Source organism: Equus caballus, chromosome 7 (assembly GCF_041296265.1).
Source record: "Equus caballus isolate H_3958 breed thoroughbred chromosome 7, TB-T2T, whole genome shotgun sequence".
NCBI lineage: Eukaryota > Metazoa > Chordata > Mammalia > Perissodactyla > Equidae > Equus > Equus caballus.
Genome location: NC_091690.1, coordinates 88,816,997 through 88,836,460, shown reverse-complemented (window position 1 = coordinate 88,836,460; position 19,464 = coordinate 88,816,997). Strand labels below are relative to the sequence as shown.

The 19,464-nt window shown below is 45.7% G+C and overlaps 1 protein-coding gene across 1 annotated transcript; it reads left to right on the top strand.

Moving 5' to 3' along the window:
• The first annotated feature begins 15,887 nt into the window (after window positions 1-15,887).
• On the top strand, window positions 15,888-19,234 carry LOC100056747 (serum amyloid A protein). The gene is made up of 4 exons (XM_023646155.2): window positions 15,888-16,011; window positions 16,449-16,537; window positions 18,355-18,493; window positions 18,925-19,234. The coding sequence occupies exons 2-4, from the start codon at window positions 16,453-16,455 to the stop codon at window positions 19,085-19,087; spliced, it is 387 nt and encodes a 128-aa protein (XP_023501923.2). The 5' UTR covers window positions 15,888-16,011; window positions 16,449-16,452; the 3' UTR covers window positions 19,088-19,234.
• Window positions 19,235-19,464: the final 230 nt, after the last annotated feature.

Here is a 19,464-nt window from a genome sequence, read left to right as displayed (position 1 = left end):
TTTCTGACCATATGGTATGAAACTAGAAATCAACTACAAGAGAAAACTGGTAAAGCCACAAATATGTGGAGATTAAACAAAATTTTACTGAACAAATATTGGGTCAATGAAGAAGCAAAGGGAGAAATAAAAAAAATACGTGGAGGCAAATGAAAATTAAAATATGACATGCCAAAATTTATGGGATACCGCAAAAGTGGTGCTAAGAGGGAAGTTTATAGCAACACAGGCTTACCTCAAGAAAAAGAAAAAGCTCAAATAAACAATCTAACGGTGCACCCAAAGGAACTAGAAAAAGAAGAACAAAGCCCAAAATCAGTAGAAGGAAGGGAAATAAAAATCAGAGTGAAAATAAATGAAATAGAGAGTAAAAAAAAAAAATAGAAAAAAACAATGAAACTAAAATCTGTTTCTTTGAAAAGATAAACAAAATTGACAAGCCTTTAGCTAGACTCACAAAGAAAAAAAGAGAGAAGTCTCAAATAAATAAAATCAAAAACAAAAGAGGAGAAATTACAATAGACACCACAGAAATACAAAGGATTATAAGAGAATACTATGAAAAGCTATATGCCAACAAATTAGATAACCTGGAAGAAATGGATAAATTCTTAGAATCATACAACCTTCCAAAACTGAATCAAAAAGAAATAGAGAATCTGAATAAACTGATCACTAGCAAGGAGATTGAAACAGTGATCAAAAACCTCCCAAAAGACAAAAGTCCAGGACCAGACAGCTTCCCTGGTGAATTCTACCAAACATTCAAAGAAGGCTGAATACCTGTCCTTCTCAAACTCTTCCAAAAAGTTAAAGAGGAGGGGAGGCTTCCTAACTCATTCTACTAGGAGAACATTACCCTGATACCAAAGCCAGACAAGGACAACACAAAAAAAGAAAACCACGGGCCAATATCACTGATGAACATAGATGCTGTAGGGCCTGGGCCTCACTTGCTCAGAAAAAGCCCCCAGGCCCATTGCAACCATGTGTCCTTCTGGCGCCCTTCTGAGCAGGCAGTCCAGCTACGGGGATTTGTAGCAATTTGGGCCTGGGAGCCCAGATCCTCCCTTATCCCACAGAAAGAGCATCACGTCTTATGGGGACACATTGCCCCTCCATGTGACCTACTGTTCCTGGGAATGCTGGTTGTACCAAGGACAGCCCTCTGGCAAGCATGCAGCCTTTGTTCCTCTGCCTACTTAAGCAAGCTTCTCTTAGGGGGTGGTTGCAGGTGCACACTTCCATCCAGCTGGCTGCCACTGGACACACTCCCATAAGTAAGACCCAATAAACCTATATGTGTCATTTGCAGAGTCTGGTTCATTTTTTCGGTCCCTCGGCACGATATCCTGCCGCCCTAGCCCAGCTGGGCCTGAGGCGAAACAGACGCAAAAATCCTCAACAAAATACTAGCAAACTGAATACAACAAAACATTAAAAATATTCAACAAGATACAGCATCCATTTATGATAAAAACTCCAAATAGAATGGGTATAGAAGGAAAGTACCTCAACGTAATAAAGGCCATAAACAACAAACCTACAGCTAACATCAGACCGAATGGTGAAAATTGAAAGCTATCCCTTTAAGAAGAGGAAACAGACAAGGATGCTCACTTTCCCCACTCTTGTTTAACCCGGTATTAAAAGGCCTAGCTAGAGCCATCAGGCAAGAAAAAGAAATAAAAGGGGTTCAAGTTGGAAAGGGAGAAGTAAAACTGTCACTATATGCAGATGACATGATATTATATATAGAAAGCCCTGAAGAATCCACCAATAAACTATTAAAAATAATAAACAAATATAGTAAAGCTGCAGGATACAACACCAACATACAAAAATCAGTTGCATTTCTATACACTAACAATGAAATAGCAGAAAGTGAAGTTAAGAACACAATCCCATTTATAATCACAACAAAAAGAATAAAATACCTAGGAATAAATTTAACCAAAGAGGTGAAAAATCTGTACACTAGTAACTATGAAACATTGTCTAAAAAATCAAGGAAGACACAAAGAAATGAAAAGATACTCTGTGTTCATGGACTGGAAGAATTAACGTAGTTAAAACGTCCATACTTCCTAAAGCAATCTACAGATTCAGTGCAATCCCTATCAAAGTCCTAATGAAATTTTTCACGGAAATAGAACAAATAATTCTAAAATTTATATGGAACAACAAAAGACTCTGAATAGCCAAAGGAGTCCTGAGAAAAAAGAACAAAGCTGAAGATATCACACTCCTTGGTTTCAAAATATACTACAAAGCTATCGTAATCAAAACAGCATGGTACTGGCACAAAAACAAACACACAGAACAATGGAACAGAATCAGGAGCCCAGAAATAAACCCACACATCTATGGACAGCTAATTGTCGACAAGGGAGCCAAGAATATTAGACGGAGAAAGGGAAGTCTCTTCAATAAATGGTGTTGGGAAAACTGCACAGACACATGCAAAAGAATGAAAGCAGGACATTGTCTTACACCATGCACAAAAATTAACTCAAAAGGGATTAAGGACTTGAATGGCAGACTGAAACCATAAAACTCTAGAAGAAAATATTGGCAGTACACTTTTTGGTATTGGTTTAACAGTATCTTTTTGAATACCATGTCTCACCAGGCAAGGGAAACAACAGTAAAAACAAACAAATAGGACACATCAAACTAAAAACTTCTGCACAGCAAAGGAAACTATCAGCAGAACGAAAAGACAACCTAACAATTGGAAGAAGATATTTGCAAATCATATATCTGATAAGGGCTTAGTACGCAAAACATATAAAGAACTGATACAACTCAACAACAAAAACCAAACAACCCAATTAAAAAATGGGCAAAGGATCTGAACAGACATTTTTCCAAAGAAGATATACAGATGGCCAACAGGCACATGAAAAGATGTTCAACATGATTAATTATTAGGGAAATGTAAATCATAACTACAATAAGATATCACCTCATGCCCATGAGAATGGCTATAATTAACAAGACAACACATAACCAGTGTTGGAGAGATGTGGAGAAAAGGGAAGCCTCATCCATTGCTGGTGGGAATGTAAATTTGTGCAGCCTCTATGGAAAACAGTGTGGAGATTCCTCAAAAAATTAAGAATAGGAATACCATATGACCCAGTTATTCTACTTCTGGGTGTTTATCCAAAGAACATGAAAATATGAACGCGTAAAGATATTTGCACTCCTATGGTCATTTCAGCATTATTCACAATAGCCAAGACTCGGAAACAACCTAACTGCCCATCAAGGGATGAATGGATAAAGAAGGTGTGGTATATATACACAATGGAATACTACTCAGCCATAAAAACGAGGGAATCTTGCCATTTGCAACAGCATGGATAGAACTTGAGGGTATTATGCTAAGTAAAATAAGTCAGACAGAGAAAGTCAAATACCGCATGATTTCATTCATAAGCGGAAGATAAAAACGACAAGCAACACATAGATACAGAGATGAGATTGGTGGTTACCAGAGGGGATGGGAGAGGGAGGAGAGAGAAAGGGGTGATAGCGCACATGTGTGCAGTGACAGATGGTAATTAGTTTTGGGTGGTGACCTTGATGTAGTCTACACAGAAATCGAAATATAATGATGTACACCTGAAATTTATATAATGTTATAAACCAATGTTACCTCAATAAAGAAAATATTTTCATGATAAAGAATAAATAAATAAATTAGTTAGCTGGCAGAACAGCTCCAGGGACCTTCCCAAGAGGCAACAGAAAGAAACAGGAGGAAATTATTAGAAACTTTTTTTTTTTGAGGAAGATTAGCCCTGAGCTAACTGCTGCCAATCCTCCTCTTCTTTCTGAGGAAGACTGGCCCTGAGCTAACATACGTGCCCATCTTCCTCCACTTTATATGTGGGACACCTGCCACCACATGGCTTGCCAAGCGGTGCCATGTCCGCACCCGGGATCCAAACTGGTGAACCCCGGGCCACCAAGAAGCAGAAGGTGCGCACTTAACCACTGCGCCACCGGGCCGGCCCCTAGAAATTTTTAAACGATGAAGGATAGCAGTAGAATTATCAATATGAATCCCCAAGAAGAGAAAAATAAACAGGAAAGGTAGAAATAGTGGAAGAATTCATGACTCAGAGAGAAAAGAAATATGCTAATCAATTTGGTAACGCAGAGAAAATAAATATATTCTTGGAAAACATAAATTCCAAAGTGAGTACAAGAAGAAATAGAAAAATTAAAATAGAACCATATGCATAAATAAATTCAAATGATAGAGACCATCCCTTCAAATTCCCCCCAAAATGTAGACTCAGTTTCTACAAAAACATTACCATTTTACCAAAATCTATACATGTTGTTTAATAAAATAGAAAAAGGAGGAAAGCTGTGTAATTTATTTTATGAGGGTAGAACAACCTTGACTCTAAAACCAAAGGCAAAAATACCAATTATCTATATCAGCAGTTCTCAAAGTGTGTTCCAGGGACCCCTAAGGATCTCTTAGGAGCTTTCAGGCATCTGTGAGGTCAAAACTGTTTTCATAATAATTCTGTGACACTGTTTCCCTTTTTCATTCTCATTTCCTCATGAATGTACAGGGTATGAAAAGTTCATTGATATGGTTTTAGATTTGACATTGCAACTGACCTGTAGGAAACTACCACTCATCAAGTTTTGGTGTTATATCCAAGAATAGACAAAATTGTCTAAAAATGCCTTTAAAATACTCTCCCCTTTTCCAACTATACATCTGTGTGAGGCTGAATTTTCTTCATATGCTTCAACCCAAATAATATATTGCAACACGTTGAACGCAGAATCAGATGTGAGAATCTAGCCGTCCTCTATTAAGCCAGACATTAAAAATGTTTCAAAAATGTAAAACTACTTTCTTCTTACTAATTCCTTCTGTTTAGGAAAAAGTTTATTTTTCATAAAAATGTATTATTTATTATGATGTAATTAATTTATTATTGTGTTTTTAAATAATTAGTAAATGTTTAAATTTTTTTTCTTTCCAGTATGGTAAATATCAAGAAATAGAGTCTCCATAAATAAAAGTTCTTTGGGGTCCTCAATAATTTTTAAAAGTGTGATGGAACCCTGAAAGCAAAAAGTTCGAGAATCATTGTCTACAGCAAACTTCATGTATAATGAGGAAATCTTAGGTGCATTCTCAAGAAGACCAAGAATCAGACCAGAACGGCCTTCTCTTACACTTCAGTTTCACATCCTCCTGAAGGACCTGGCCACGGCTGAAGACAAGAAACCTGAGAATGGTAAGAAATGGAGGAGAAGAAATGAACCTATCATTATCTCAAGATGATACCTTTTACACAGAAAACCCATCAGAATCAATGGCAAACTAGTAGAACTATAAAGAGAATTCAATGAGACTGCTGTATTCAAGAAAAAATTTTTAAAATCAATAGAATTTCTCTACAATAATTCTTAATAGCTAAAAAAATACAGTACAAAATAGTCCCAAAAACATTAACTGTCTAGGAAATAACCTTAAAAAATACATAAACTTTCACAGAGAAAATTTGAAAATTTGTTAAGGGATAAAAAATGGAGATGTATGTCATGTTTATGGAGAGGATGTTTTAGCTTAGTCAAGACATCACTTCTCCTCATAGTAATTTATAAATTCAACGCAATGCTAATTAAAAATTGCCAGTGGAATTTTGCTAGGAATGCAACAAATTCATTCTTTATGGATGCATACAGGTCTGTAAATAGTTAAATCAATTTAAAAGGATGAGAGCAAAGACGGACGTGTCCTGGTCTCTGAGAAGCTTGAACCTGGGATTAACCCAAGTGGGGAGACGCTGTGACTGGTCCTCTCTCTCCGGGGCAGAGGGTGCCTGGGGGCAGGAGAACTGAGAGCTGTTTGCAGCTCCGGTTGCATCCAGAATGGGTGCCGAGAGGTGGAGCCGCACAGCTTTGAAGACCCTCCTTACCCCAGGCCCGAATGACACAACCCGATGGAGAGCAGTGGGGGCCTGTGGAGAAATGTGTGTACCCCTCTGCCCACCACCATCCTGCGGGGAATGTTAAACTGATGTTGGACCGCGCCTGGGGAACGGAGATTTGGGACTGCCCCTGGGGATGCTTCAGGAGAGATGGAGCAGAGAGGGAAAGACCCAGTGGGCATCAGATCTCATCCTCCCTGCTCTAGGACACACAGTGCAGCCTGTACTCTGGCACCTGGTGACAGGACTGTGGCCTGAGGTGCGGGGCAGGCCAAGGAGAGACCAACGTGAACAGTGGATGGAACGCACTGGGGACATGGGAACGAACTGTCCCCAGGATGGGTGCAGACAGGTTATGGAAGACTTAGAGAGTGCACTCTCCATTGTGGAATGGTAGGCTAGGTGCAAAATGTGTAAAAGCTGGGAAAAGGAGGCACTTGCGCTCGACTGACAAAAACTCTAGAACATGGTGGAATCTGATGTGGAGGAGGTCACTGGGCTCTTGACCACTCTGCAGAGAGAGGAAGAGCGGACTCCTAGGTGTGGACTGAGACTGGAGACATTGGAGGTAGGATAGCAAAGGTTGTAGGGATGTACAACAAGATACAGCAAGCCAGGCAAGGGTGGAACCTCCACGGGGCTGAGCCTCACACAGCCTGGCTCACCAGACAACTGCAGGATGCTTGAGCCAATCAAGGGTGCCTCAGAAGTTGTGTTAATCATGTCTGTATTTGTGATGCTTTGACGTCACAGGCCTTGCTGACCCTGGAGGGACGGCCCCTCCCAGAGCTGGCCAATTCCTGGAGAACATAAATGACTAACCTGTGGGGCTGGCCCAGTGGCCGAGTGGTTAAGTTCACGCGCTCCGCTGCAAGCAGCCCAGTGTTTCGTTGGTTCGAATCCTGGGTTCGGACATGGCACTGCTCATCAGACCATGCTGAGGCAGCGTCCCACATGCCACAACTAGAAGAACCCACAATGAAGAATATACAACTATGTACCGGGGGGCTTTGGGGAGAAAAAGGAAATAATAAAATCTTTAAAAAAAAAAAAAATGACTAACCTGTGAGTGCACCTTTCGCAAGCACACCAACCAATCCAGAGCCCACGCCCCACCCGCCTCCTCTGTGGGGATCCCACACTCTGGGCCACTAGCCACCTGCCCTAACCATCCAGGGCCAAGTACCAGACAACTAAGGCCCAGCCCCTGTGCCCGAGCAGGCTGAAATTATTCAAACTAGCCAATCCTAAGCCTGCTTACCCTGCCTTAACTGTTCCTCCCACAGAAACCACAATAAAGGCTCCTCCCCACAGTGCCCCCACTCCCTCTGCCCCTTGCCGTATCCTGGCTGCTTCCCTAGATGGCCCCCTGAGGTGTGGCATGCACCCTTCTTTTGGGATCTGTGAGTAACAAACTATCTTTTCGCTGGCAGTCGTCTCCTGATCTGTTGGCCTTGCCGTACCTGAGTAATGATAAAACCTATATCTTAAAGTAGAAACTTTCTTATTCTTCCAAGTATTTCAAGCAGAAAAGAGAGCCAAAACTGTTAAGAATTGAAAAAACAACCATAACAAAAAAGCCACACACGTCATCAGTGGGAGGGGAAGCATCTCGATTCAGCCAGGCAGGAATACTAGTTGATAGGCAAGGTGAGGCGTTGGCCCTGTTGAGTTAAAGAAACTCAGAATTTGGAGCTTATACGTCTCACTGGAGTTGGGAGGGGGTTGGGCTGAAGGTCTGGTTTCCTTCCCCGATGACTCCCCACCAGTCTGAGGGATCCCACAGGATTTGAGTTGGAAAAATGAGCAGTCCTGGTGAAAGATAGGACTGGGACCTACAGCTATCTGGACCCCAGGAAGTCATAGGCTTAATTCATCCCGGACACTGAAGTCTTCTCACTGGTCTAAATGCCAGTAATTATAGCCTCTTCTCAAGTACGCTGGGCCTCGGGTGAGCACATGTGTGTGCCAAGAAGGGCAGGCATGCCAGCAGGGGCTCACATGATCATTATCCCCAATCTTTCTGTGAGTGGCGCCTGCCCCAGTTTCCCTTCTAAGATCTGGTGGGGTCAGGTCAGCCTGCTGTGAGGCCCCCATCCCTGGGAGTTCACGTGGGGAGCCTGGAGCTTCTGAGTCAGGCTGGGGTCTTCAGAGAAGTGGAGGGCTCGGCTTCTGGGCAGTGTGCCCACCCAGCAGGTCTCCCCAGAAGATACACTACTGGGATTATGGAAGGAGATGCTGTGTCAAGAGAGATGTGAGTCTCCATGTGGGCAGAGAAGCAGCTTAATTAGAGGAAAATTGGAAGACAAATCACCTGGACCTGAAAGCACGTTTTGTTCATTGACCCACTTATTGTAAGTCACGGCTCTCTGAGGGTGAGAGTAGCAGGGAGTTCCAGATGTTTAGGACACAGAGAGCTAAAGAAGCACTCTGCATTTTGCCGACTAATCAGATTGAGACAGACTGTCCGGTAAATCTACAAATTTGACTTTGCTCAGTCATAAATGGTACATTTCCCATGTTGCATTTTCCTGCCAATGAATGTAAAAGAAAAACAAGTCTCTTTCTGATAGAACATTTTGTTATATATTTAGAATGAAAACCTTTTGTATTTTATAAAACAGAAAAACACACTTAGCAACTTAGATATTTGAATAGCCCAACAGATACAGAAGGTTTCATGATGATTCATAAGATGTACTTATTAATCGCTTGAAAACTCACAAAACCTAAGAAGAATTATTGGCACTTTAAAAATGTCCCCTCCCCAAGTGAGTCCTTAGCCTCATCAATACCATACAATTCCATCAGAGGTGTTGGGTTTTGAGTTGTCTATAATTCTCTACTCCCCTTTGGAAATGTTTTAAGGAAAGAAAAGAAAATACTTTGAAAGGATGCACAGCCTTTTTGTACGTTGACAACAGCAGTTCCAGACTCTGAGGGTGGGCTCAATGTGGCAGACAGGGGGCTGGTGACTGAACCCACCACGTCCCCTGCAGGTCCCTGACCTTGATCCTTTCCCTCAGGTGGAGTCCAGGAGGCTTCAGAGGAGCAACAAGCCTCAGCCAACAGCCTTCGAGGGAAGAGACACAGAACCAAGGACAGATGGGATTGAGTTATGGCCTTCTGGGGACTGGAGAGAGCAGATTGGAAACTCCGGGCTGGGAGGAAAGGGTTCTCACTCCGTGCGGGTGTGGGCTTCGTGAGAAGAGGACACACTCCCAGCAGAACAGGAGTGCACACCCTCAGTGAAAACGTTGGTCCTTCTGTGGTCCTGATGATCAGCTTGTTAGCTGGAAGAAAGAGGAGGGAAGTCCTTCCTCCTGTCCTCCCACCAGCTGTGATCCATAGCCTGCCGGCTGGAGGGACAGCAAAAAGAAAAAGAGTTGGAGCCGCTTGACAGCTGAGGCATTTCTGATTTTATTCATTTGAAGGAGGACAGGATGGGAGTGAGTAAGGACGTTAGTCCCTGGGGATGGTGGCCCTTTGGGAGAGACAACAGGCTTAGGAGGATGAGTCGTACCTTCCCTTCCCTCTTCTGTTTTTTGGGGGGTTTTGTTGTTGAGGAAGATTGGCCCTCAGCTAACATCTGTCACCAATCGTCCTCTTTTTCCTTGAGGAAGATTGTCTGTGAGCTAATAGCTGTGGGAATTTTCCTCTATTTTGTATTTGGGACGCCACCACAGCATGGCTCGATGAGTGGTGTGTAGGTCCCCAACCAGGATCCAAACTGGTGAAGCTGGGGCCACTGAAGCAGAGCATGTGAACCTAACCACTATGCCACTGGGTCAGCCCCCACTGTTTTGTTTTGTATATATCATCTTTTCCATTTATTTATTGAAATCTTACTGATTTTATCCTCAAAGAAGCATGAGCTTTCTACATGTGTATAACCATTATTCTCCCCAAGTACAAGTCTCAAATCATGAAGACGTAGCTCGGATCCAATCATTTCTCACCTCCCTCCCACAAATGTAGGCCCAACATCTGGTGTAGTGGCTGTCGCATAGAAGGCACTCAATGAATAGTTGATGAGTGAGAGAATAAATGAACATGTCATTTAGGGAATTATGAAAGCCCAGAAAACACGAACACTTCTCACGACCTAGAAACATGGATACCATTAGATGTGCAACTTCCTAGGTTGTGTTTCGCTGTGGGAAAATGTCTTTGAACACAAGTGGGATCATAGCCTATTACATTCTTTTTGCCTGAAGACACCATCTACACTTCTCCAGGTCAGTAAATGCACTTCCACAATATGAGTACATGACAGAGAAGAAGTCAGACTCGGTCTGTCTGAATCTGGAGCTTGGCTCTTAGCTTCTATGCCATGATGCCGCCAAATCCAGGTGGCTGGGTGTTAGGATCCGTGATGGGAACTCAGTGTCACAATCTCTACTGGAAAAGTATTCTGGTGTTTTGTAACGGAACTTTCTGTTAGAGACACACTAGCAATAATGAAACGGGGCAAAGTCCAGGTTTCTACAGCCAGAAGCTGAGATGGCTGTGTCTGATGGCATTCTCCCAAACCAAGCCATCCAACCAGCAATTATCAGAAACCATCCCTCAAATTTTCAAGGGGCGTACAAGTTCCCAGAAAGGAACATTCGTTAAGTTACGAAGACAAGAACTGGAATAGAAGGACACGGGCCAGGCATTGTGCGGGGCCTCAGTCCTGGTCCTTGAGTGATCCATGCATAGTCTATATCAATTCTTCATCAGAAAGGAGTTTGAAGGTGGATTGTGTTTTAATGAGTAAAAGCCAGTCACTCCTAGGAGATCTGGTGTATGTGTGAGAGAAGGAGTTGCCTTGACTCAGTGAAAGACAGATTCATAGATAAACAAAGCACCTGTTTTCTGGGGAGAAAACTTGGATCCTCTTTCCAGAAATTAGAGCTCTCAAGAAGTAGAAAGACCTGGCCCTTTAGGCCTCTTGCCTCCAAATTTGAATGCTGTGTGTCAGCATGAAAACTCATTTCTGATTTATAAGTTTTTGGTATTAAACATGTGTTGGAACTAAGCCTTATCTACCCTCACTAACCTCTCTTTCCCCTACTCTCCTCCTTTGTCCCTCCGTTCTCTCTGTAGAACTTTTGTTCATAGTAGACTTCAGCACCTAAGGCAGGAGGGCAGAAGGGAATCCCCGGTGTTTCCCTTTACACTCCATCTGGGCCCTGAGGGGTGATTCCACGGGCTCCTGTCTACCGTCCTTCACAGCACCGCACCCAGGCTCAGCCCAGAGCATTCAATCATCCCAGCCTGCTGTCACTAACCAGTACGCTAAACCCCTGCTCTCTTTACCCCTGTGGTCCCATCCCCGCTTTCACTTTACATAAACTAATTTCTCTGTGCATCAGTCTCAACCCTCTCTACTCTCCACCTGCCCTTCCCCTGCTGCCTCCAAGGAGCCCTGAGCGAGAAGGCTCTGTGGGTCTCCCCTTTGTCTCTGCCTTTTTCCTTCCTGGTTACAAAATCCTGAAACTTCCCTTTCCCATGTTGATTCCACCTTATTGTCATCATCTCACCAGGGGTACACCTCCTGCCATTCCTGAACAATAGAAGGGGAAAGCGGGGTCTATATCCTCTTTGCTCCTCACTGTCATCTCCACGTTCTTTGGCTCCATGCTCTGTGAGTGTCTTCTCCTAGGTCCCTGCCACACTCCTACCACCCTCTCTCCGGCCTCACCAATGTTATCAGCACAAGTGATTGCCACAACACAGAGAGTTTCAAACACAGGCATTCCTGAAGTCCACTCCAAACTTGCTGAATCAGAACCTAGAAGATTCTGCCCCAGGAATCTGCATTCCTAAAGCACCTGCCAGTTACATCTGAAATAGGCCATCTGATTAGTAATTATTGGGGCCAAAGCCTGTCTCTATTATGTTTATTGATACATCTCTCCACTCCTCTCCCATCTTCATGGAAAATTTCCACATTTCACTCACAGCCCTGGTTCCAATGTACTCACTGCCAACACTCCCAGTGTCATTAATTACAGTGTTGACCTTCCAGCATCCAGAAATCTAAGATCTCGCTCTCCTCAAAGCACGGATATGCAAATATCTGGATAAAGAATGTTCCACATGGAAGGAATAGCTAGTGCAAGCGAGCTGCGTCTGGGGGATTTGAAGAACGGGGAGAAGACCACTGTGGCTGGAGCAAGGGGAGCCCGAGGAGAGAAGCAGGCAATGAGGTTGAGTGGGACAATTACAGGAGACTCTCTTAAGCCATTTGAAGGGATTTCGCTTCAATTTTGAGTGAAAGTGGGAACCTCTGCAGGGTTTTGAGCACAGAGTGACTTGATCTATCTTGTGTTTTAACAGTTTCAATGCTGTTTTGAGAAGACACCTGTTGGGGATGAGGGTGGAAACATGGAAGGCAATTAGGGATTCACCACAATGATCCAGATGATGGTGCGAAATAACGGGGTGCAGGGAGAGGTGGTGGTAAGTGTTTGCTTTCTGGATATATTTTTTGACAATAAGTTCACACATTCCAAAGAACCCAGCATTTTACTGCATACAAACAATGTGCATGTTCATTTCTGAATGACTAACACTACAGAGTGCACACCATTGTTTCAAAGCTTTTCCATTCTTCTCAACTTCCAAACTCCACCATCACACCACCTCTATCATTCTATGCAGATTACTTCTTGTTCATTTGCTCATTGAATCATTCAATCAATGAAAATGACTGCGAACCTGTGATAGGTGGGATGCTGTACTAGGGGTGAGAGATACAGCAGATTGTCCATCAACAAGCCAGACAAGGTTTACCCCTGCTTCTTGTGCGCTGTGTGGCCAAACTCAGAAATGCCAACAGTAGACAGTGATGAGTCCTGTGACAGGTGAAGGACCAGTGCTCCTGGTTTCCCTCAGTTCTCTATCCTCCATCTCAAAATCCATCATCCTCATCACCTCTCCTTTCATTCCTTTATCAGAGAAAGACCTGCTCCTGCTACCCTCAGGGCAACCCCATTCCCAGGGGTCCTGTGGGCCCATGGACCTTGGAGTATGTGTTTTGCCCTAGTTTCACCCTCAGTCACTCTCTCTTTGTGAACTCTCTCCCTGTAGCCTATGACCTTCCCTCATCTTTAAATGAATCCTTCTCTGACCTTTGTGTGTATTAATTCGCTCAGCAATTCAACAAGTATATATTGAGTGGTGATATCCAATTCCCACCTACTTCAAGTCAGGACCTTGGCAACTGAATGTGGTCAGAGGAAAATACACAAGCAGGGTAACTAGTCTCACTTTAAATTTGTAACCTCCAGTGCCTTGCAATCCTGCCACACTCTCCAAGTTCGTTCACTCTGCCGTTCTCCTAGGTGACCGTTTGCACTTCTCTCCTGGACCCTCCACACCTCCTCTTCCTCCATCCTCCTCTCAGGTGATGCCTTTCCTGCCTATTTCACTGAAAAAGAGGAGCGGTCAGAAATTGACTTCCACGGGCTCCCACCGTGAAATCCACCGAGCTGCCTACATTTATTCCCGGGTTCTCTGCTGCCTCTCCTGTTACTAGGGGCGACCTGTCCACATCACTACCTAAGGCCACCCTTAGGTTTAGATCATGCACACAACAGTGATGCCTGTTGCTAGTGAGTGATCAAGACATAAACGTTACGATCCACTCAAAAATTTAACTGTAAACACAGTCTCACATTATCAGGGCTTGTGTGATAGAAAGTAAGGGCAACCCAGACATCCATTTTGCGAGTGTGTGTATGTGTGTGTGTTTCGTAACTCCATCATCTGTAGCTTCAGACCATTGTTCACTACCACCTGTGTGCAGAATTTCCAGTGCCAAGTAGAAAAGACTGTCACCAACTCCTGGAATTGGGACACAGACAAATCTTATATATGTACCTATTCATTTATTCTGTCACCAAAATTCCTGTATATTTTATTATGCGAAAATTATTTGCATTCATCATCTTTAGCAATATTTTTAACTTTTAAGATTTGTGGTACATAATGGTTACAGTATAGAGAGAAAATGGAATTTGTGTCCAACTTTCAAGAGTATTATGGTGGATTGCACACAAAACACCCACTAATGGGCTCATTAATTATTAGATAATTAGGTAATCGGTGCTTTAATTGTTTTATATTGTGTGGATCTCCTTGGTAGATTGTTAAAGAGCTGTTCCAGTGGTTCTGATAACATTTGGGAAAATTGGCTAAGAAGGGATTATTATTTTTTCAATTATAAAAAATTGGTATTCAAAAATTTGCTACCCCTGACCCCAAAACATAATTGCCACCCGACACATTGTCAGGAATGTTTTCAGTTTTGATAATGAGGGGTGTCACTATTTGCGTCACATCACCATTGACCGATCAATACAACTCAACACCACAAGGCTAGGGATGTCCCAGCCCGTGCAGGAGTGCTGGCGTGCAGGAGGATTCGGTGAGCACCTGAGGATGAACAGACATGGCTTCTATTGTTAATTTAAAGTAAATTGTTTCATGGAAGAGGTTTTTTTTTTTTTTTTAGTGGTCTGATCAGGCAACTGGACCTCAGAATTGTTTGCATTCCCTGTACTTTTAACCTCCAAAGAAGCAGCCATCTTGGCTGTCTTCACTGAGGTTTGTCACCCTGGTCATAATGTTAGAATGGATGTAACTGACATTTTTTGCCCCAAGTAGCATAAACACATGTAAGATATCTTTGCAGAGTCGCAAGATCATCTTGGCACATCTTCTCCCATTCGCCAGATTTCTTCTTCAAATGAAGTCTGAGAGTTTGAGACTCTGTATCTATTTATATTAGAAAATAATGACAAGAGAACAGTCGAGTAAACAGGGAGAGTTGAAAGTCAAAAAGAGTAGTACTTTCTGGCAAGTCCAAAAAATTCCAGCAAAAGGAAGGAGGAAGAATGAACGTCACTAGGTTCCGGGCAGAGAAGCAGCCTTTCTCTACGATCTGCCCTCAGACACCTTGGAGCGATGTCAACTTGTCTGGGCTGAGCTACAGCCTCCAAAATTCTCTTTCTAGGTTTCTGGTTAGGAAGAGGCACCCGCATATTTTTGCTGAAGAGTTGGGGGCTCAGCTCATTTCTATAAAGGACTCAGCTCGCTGGGCTGACCCTACTGATGTTTTTGACTCACAGTGACAATGGGGCAGACAGTGACCACCCTGGAAAATATAGGTGACAAAGGGCTCACCCCACGTTCCCCTGACTGGGAGCCTGGCAGGTCTCCCGTTGGGCCGCCATTTTCCCATTACAGACGTTACCTCCCTCTGTCCTAGTACAGGTTTATAGAGTTTCCACGTTAGTTCCTTGCACCAAAACACTCTCACTCCCACTGTGAGGTGTCTCCAGCATTTGGGGGCGGAGGGGGAACAAGGAAGTCCCCACACCAATGCCCCCACCTCAGGCGCAGGTTAGATGATGCACTTCCTCTCTGGCAGAGCAGCCGAGCACGCTTTTCTGAGCCTTGGAGCTGAAAGCTGAGCCACGCAGGCAGAGCGGTGGAAGGAGCACCCAGGAGACTGGGTGGGCCGCTTGTCAGTTTTGAGCTCAGGGCTTTAGACAGGAGCTGAGAGGAATTGAAGTTCTGACACATATGCTGCCGGACCAGCAGGGACCATCTGAGGAAGTGCCCAGTGGAGCAAAGTCCTGGCGGGAGGAGCCGTCCTCTAACCCCACACCTTCCAGCAGCCCAGGGGACCATCCTGGGGCTCCACAGCCTTCCTCTCCCCTTCCCCAGATGGCCCCCCTCAGACCCCACAACTCTGACAGCAGAGCCATCCTCTGGGCCTGACAGCCGCCAAGGCCCAGCAGCCTGCCTTGCTCCCTCAGGGTTGCACAATCCGGGAAATGACCTGTGCATGAAGAAACCGCTGGTGTCCGGTAAGTGTGCCTTTGCAGCTTTCTAGGGGAAGTGACCTGGAGGGACTTTAACCCAGGCACTGAGGTTTTCTTTTCCTCCCTCCTGTGACCCCAGCCAGGAAGCCTGACTATAAATACCAGCCACCTCTCCCCAGAGGCAGGGACCGGCAGCTCTGCTCACCGGAAGTCAGGTGAGGGACCACTCCAAAGAGGGATCTGTTTAAAAGACTTACTCTGCTTTCTCTTTCCCAGAAAGAGTGTTATTGCCTCCAAAAACAATTATTGTGTTTTGGGTTTGTCCTGTGGGAGGTCTGGGCTGGCACTGTGCCAATGGGACATGGTTTTTCATTAGTAATAGGGGGCTGTCTGGCGGGACAATTTGGTCCTAACTGCCCTCTCCTCCATCAAGGCCGCCCTGGTGACCCCGGAGAGTCTTGGGTTCAGGGGTGATGGGTTCAGAACTGAGGGCTGTGGCTCTGAGTGAGAGCCTCCTGCAGTGTTTGCTCGATGATCCACTAAGAGTCTACTGAGAACATTGGGAAATCCAGCGAGGCTCCCTTTGACACACAAGCCCGAGGGTGTGTGCCCGTCTTGTCCGAGTCTCCCTCACTCTCTCCGTTCATTGCAGCACCATGAAGCTGTTCACAGGCCTCGTCTTCTGCTCCTTGGTCCTGGGAGCCAGCGGCTTGTTATCGTTCCTTGGAGAGGCTGCTCGAGGTAATGCTGATGGAGGGGGTGGCATCCACGGCCACTAGGATCCACCCTGAGCACTCTCAAGGGTGGAGCTGCTGTCCTAGGCTGTGTTGTCCTAGGTGCTGCATGTGCCAGGGGTTTGGGGAGCTTTTCCTCAAATGGATTAAAAACAACAGGATTTATTTCAATCAATGACTAGAGAAAGAACAATGATGGTTCCCACCGAAAGGTAGGTTTGAATGGAAGACACAAAAGAAGTCCTGAAGCGGGATAAAATTTCCTCAGACGAAGTTGCATAAAACTGATTAAGCTCTCCATCTTTTCTTCTTCTCTTTCCTGCGCCCTCCCTCTGCCCTCCGCCCCTTCTCCCTCCCTCCCTCCCTCCCTTTCTCTCTCTGTTTCCTAACTGGATAGTTTAGAGAGTCCTTCACTCAGCTCTTGCTGATGTTTCCTGTTGTCAGTGACGCTGTCCCTGGTTTAGTCGGCTTCCTACCCTTTTCTAGACTTTTAACTGATAAAAAAAAGAATAATAACATATGTGAAGGCTCCACTAGGAACTGAGTGCATTCATGCAATTAGGGGGATCAACTATCCTGGTTTGCTCTGGCCGGAGGGGTTTTCCGACACTCACTCAGTGCTAACTGGGATGGCTCTAGGCAAACAGGGGCAGCTGTGGTAAAGCTGTGGCAGTTGGTCACCTACATTAACTGCAGAATACCTCCAAACGCCTCTGCCCCCCACTTCCAAGGGGGGAAACTGAGGCTTAGAGCAGCTGAGTCCATTGCCCAGGGACTGTCTGCCAGTCAGCAGGTGGCAGAGCAGAGGTCTGAACACAGGTGTGCATGAGGTCAGAGCTCTTCCCAGGTAGACGGTGTGGGTACCACTTCCTAGGGCTCAGGGCGTACCAACCAGCGGCAGGCTGGAGTCCCCTGGAAGCCTTAAAACTACTGAGGCCTCAGTGCCACCCCCAGAGTGTGAGGCTTTGACCTGGGGTGTGATCCCATCAGACTTCCAATACCCCACGGTCGTTAGAAAGTGCAGCCGAGCCTGAGAAAAGAACCACTGCTCCAGCGCTGCTTTCCTCAGCACCCACGTCAGCAGGACAGTCTATCGAGAAGGTTTTCAGGGTGCCATTTAGGCCCCTAGCGCTCCCAGGGACTCGAGTCACAATTATGTGCATTCTGTCTGCAAGTTCATTTTTCTTAGGTGTCAGGACACAAGTGCTATATGTCTGCAGCCTTCTCCAAGTCTGTCTTCCATGGCACCACCTCACCCACCCACGTCCCCTGCATAGTCTCATATGTCCTTCCTTCTGTAGCAGTGGTTCTTGACCAAGGGCAGTCTTGTGCTCTGGGACATTTGGCAATGTGTGGAACATTTTGGTTGTCACCTGGGGAGCGTGCTGCTGCTCTAGGGTGTAGAGGTCAGGGACGGTGCTCAACGTCTCCCAGTGCTCAGGACAGCCCTGCTCAACAGACACGTGTCTGACTCACCGTTTCAATAGTGCTGAAGTGGAGAAATCCTGTTCCATAACCATGCCTCCCTTCTCTACCTTAAACATAAGATGGGGACCTCAAGGGAGATGGAGCACACAGACAGCATCACGAGGGTCCGACCACCCAACAGCACGGCTGTGCCCACCTCACTGACTCTCATTAGAGTGCCCTGGAGACACCAACTGGGATTAGCAATGTGCTCCTCATCCTATGGAATCCAAGGTGCTATGAGCTCAGGCTGAAATGGAGTCAGTGGACGATTCTGCATTCTTGATTCTTCTCTAAGGGATGTCACGGTCTTTCTGTTCACCCTGTGTCCCTTTGGCCGTGTCCTTTCCTTTCCAGGGACTTGGGACATGCTAAGAGCTTACCATGACATGAGAGAAGCCAATTACATAGGCGCAGACAAATACTTCCACGCCCGCGGGAACTATGACGCTGCACAGAGGGGCCCTGGGGGCGCCTGGGCTGCTAAAGTCATCAGGTCACTTGGGGCCTGGGGGTGCAGGGGTGGGTGCACAGAGCTGGGCTGCCTTTGGGGATCAGGAGGGGCAGACCCGGGTGAGGGGTCTTGTGGGAGATATGGTCTCCTCCTTGAGTGCATCCTGTCCACCCTCTCCATCCATGCCCAGTGCCAGCAGAGCCAGAGTGTGGCTGGTGAACACATGTGACCCCTGCTCCCAAAAGAGAAAGTGAGCTCCAAGGAGTGATTCCCAACCCTCCTCTCTGGATGCTGTTCACCCAGCATCAGGGGATCAGTGAGGCTGGGTGGGCTGTGCCGGGGCAGGCTGAGTGTGTGGGCCCCTCTCTCCTTGGCTCCTCTCAGAGCCATCCCTGGGAAAGAGGAGACACAGGGAGGGTGGGGCTGTTGCTCATCAGCCCCGGATTAATCTCCTGCCTGTTCTCCTCCATCAGCGATGGCAGAGAGAATGTTCAGAGATTCACAGACCGTTTCAGTTTTGGAGGCAGCGGCCGTGGAGCAGAGGACTCGAGAGCCGACCAGGCTGCCAATGAATGGGGCCGGAGTGGCAAAGACCCCAATCACTTCAGACCTCATGGCCTGCCTGACAAGTACTGAGCTTCCTCTTCACTCTGCTCTCAGGAGATGGGCTGTGAGCACCCTGAGGGCAGGGACACCCAGTTATTGAGGTCTATGGCCACAGAAGCCAGTGGGGGTCACAGAATTAGTGTCTAATAAATCCTTAAGAGATTGAATTTGTTGAAACCGTGTGCTATTCTTTGGTCTAAGGACTGCCCGTTTGTTCCCAGGGGGCGATGGGTGGACACTGAGGTGAAGGCTGACCCTGTGCCTGTGTGTGTGGGTCCAGGGGAGACAGTCTCAGCATCACACAGGACAGACATCTGCAGGACCCGCCCCTCATCAGCCCCGCTCCCCTCTCCAGGCCCCTCTGGTTACATTGGTGCTTTTTCCTGGTCTCACTGTGTCCAGGCCTC

Excerpts from the sequence above, each read along its gene's own strand:
- LOC100056747 (XM_023646155.2), top strand. The coding sequence starts at position 16,453 with ATGAAGCTGTTCACAGGCCTCGTCTTCTGCTCCTTGGTCCTGGGAGCC. Across the intron at positions 16,538-18,354 it reads CCTTGGAGAGGCTGCTCGAG|GGACTTGGGACATGCTAAGA; the intron begins GTAATGCTGATG and ends TTTCCTTTCCAG. Across the intron at positions 18,494-18,924 it reads TGGGCTGCTAAAGTCATCAG|CGATGGCAGAGAGAATGTTC; the intron begins GTCACTTGGGGC and ends CTCCTCCATCAG.